Source organism: Gekko japonicus, unplaced genomic scaffold, assembly GCF_001447785.1.
Source record: "Gekko japonicus isolate JY-2015 unplaced genomic scaffold, Gekko_japonicus_V1.1 scaffold386, whole genome shotgun sequence".
NCBI classification, from domain to species: domain Eukaryota; kingdom Metazoa; phylum Chordata; class Lepidosauria; order Squamata; family Gekkonidae; genus Gekko; species Gekko japonicus.
In genome coordinates, this window is record NW_015163100.1 from 1,136,691 (window position 1) to 1,138,859 (window position 2,169).

A 2,169-nucleotide genomic window follows, 5' to 3' on the forward strand; every position below is an offset into this window, starting at 1 on the left:
GCTGCGGTCTCTCTCTCTCTCTCTCTCCCTCCCCGTCGGCAGATGCCCGGGCGCCTGGCGGCGGGGCTGCGCGGGGCCGGGACGAGCCTGTTCGCCGGGGCGCGCTGGTCTGAGCCGGGGCTGCGGTCTCTCTCTCTCTCTCTCTCCCTCCCCGTCGGCAGATGCCCGGGCGCCTGGCGGCGGGGCTGCGCGTGGCCGGGACGAGCCTGTTCGCCGGGGCGGTGCTGGGCGGCATCCTGGCGGCCTACGTGACGGGCTACCAGTTCATCCACACGGAGCAGCACTACCTGTCCTTCGGGCTGTACGGCGCCATCCTGGGCCTGCACCTGGGCACGCAGAGCCTCTTCGCCTTCCTGGAGCACCGCCGCATGCGCCGCCCGGGCCGCCCCCCGCTGAAGCTGGCCCGCTCGGTGGCCCTCTGCATCGCCGCCTTCCAGGAGGACCCCGCCTACCTGCGCCAGTGCCTCCGCGCCGTCCGCCGCCTCTCCTTCCCGGGCCTCCGCGTAGTGCTGGTGGTGGACGGCAACGGGCCCGGCGACGCCTACATGCGCGACATCTTCCACGAGGTCCTCGGCGCCGCCGACGGCGCCGCCGCCTCCTACGTCTGGGCGGGCAACTTCCACGCGCCGGCCCCCGGCGGCGAGGCGGCCCGCGCCGTGCGCCACGTCCAGGCCCTGGTGCGCCGCCACGCCTACGTCTGCATCCTCCAGCGGTGGGGCGGCAAGCGCGAGGTCATGTACACCGCCTTCCGCGCCCTCGGGGACTCCGTCGACTACGTCCAGGTGGGGGCCCGAGCGCCGCTAGGGGGCGCTTCCTCTCCCCCCCACCCCTTGCTGGCCCGCGCGCAGGCGTCTTCCCCAGGAGGAGGGGGGGTGAGGGCCAAGCCCAGCGGGCCGCGGGGAGGGGGGCTTCACTCTGGATCCCCCTCCGGCCCTGTTCAGCTGGTCCTCGGAGGCCTGCAGGTGGGGCTCTTGGGCGCACACCTGCCCGGTGGAGTCCTTCTGCCTCCTGGGCTGTGCGTGTGTGTGGGGGGGGAGAGGAATGCTGTGTGCAGCCCAGCCCCGTGGCCCTGCAGTGGAGGTGGCCCCACTCCCTGCCCTGCTGGTGCCTCAAGCCTGGCTCTCTTTTCTCTGCGCTCAGGGGAAGGCGGGCTTCCTGCTGGAGAGGTTTCCCCGGCGGGCGGGGCATGACTCCCGGGCTGGCTCCTCACCCACTGAGTGGGTGGTCCGATGGGCCTCCTCCTCCTCTGCTTGCCCAGGAGGGAAAGGGCGGGGCAGGCCGGGCTCTCCTGCCTTCCCCTCCACAGGTGACACCAGAGGCTTCCAAGGGGGAAGGGTCCCCGCCTGGCCTGGGTTCCTTTCTTCCTGACACAAGGTGTGGAGGTGCCTGAAGGGGAGGGAGCCGGCTGAGACAGTCTCTCTCCGTCTCCCGGCAGGTGTGTGACTCTGACACGGTCCTGGACCCGGCCTGCACGGTGGAGATGCTGCGCATCCTGGAGGAGGACCCCCACGTCGGCGGGGTTGGTGGAGATGTGCAGGTGAGGCAGGCCCAGGAGGGAGGGGGCTCTGCAGCCTGGTCCTGGCTCAGCCGGCTCCGGGGCCTGCTGGTGGCTCTTGGGCAGGGGAGGGGTGCGTGGGGAGGCGCACGCCGGAGGAATGCCCCGCTCCAACCCGCCTCCCCTCCTCCCTCCAGATCCTGAACAAGTACGACTCGTGGATCTCCTTCCTGAGCAGCGTCCGCTACTGGATGGCGTTCAACGTGGAGCGGGCCTGCCAGTCCTACTTTGGCTGCGTCCAGTGCATCAGCGGGCCCCTGGGCATGTACCGCAACGCCCTGCTGCAGCACTTCCTGGAGGACTGGTACGACCAGACCTTCCTGGGCAGCAAGTGCAGCTTCGGGGACGACCGGCACCTCACCAACCGCGTCCTGAGCCTGGGCTACCGGACCAAGTACACGGCCCGCGCCAAGTGCCTGACCGAGACACCCACCCGGTACCTCCGCTGGCTCAACCAGCAGACCCGCTGGAGCAAGTCCTACTTCCGGGAGTGGCTCTACAACGCCCTGTGGTTCCACAAGCACCACCTCTGGATGACCTACGAGTCGGTGGTGACGGGCTTCTTCCCCTTCTTCCTCATTGCCACCGTCATCCAGCTCTTCTACCGCGGGAGG

At 70.4% G+C, this 2,169-nt stretch overlaps 1 protein-coding gene across 1 annotated transcript in view; it reads left to right on the forward strand.

The window, feature by feature from the left end:
- The first annotated feature begins 161 nt into the window (after positions 1–161).
- The window catches only part of HAS3 (hyaluronan synthase 3), a 2,447-nt gene continuing 439 nt past the window's right edge, over positions 162–2,169 (forward strand). Inside the window, exons 1-3 of the mRNA XM_015406696.1 lie at positions 162–782; positions 1,436–1,537; positions 1,693–2,167. Coding sequence (XP_015262182.1) covers positions 162–782; positions 1,436–1,537; positions 1,693–2,167 — 1,198 coding nt within the window. The remainder of the gene's footprint in view (positions 783–1,435; positions 1,538–1,692; positions 2,168–2,169) is intronic.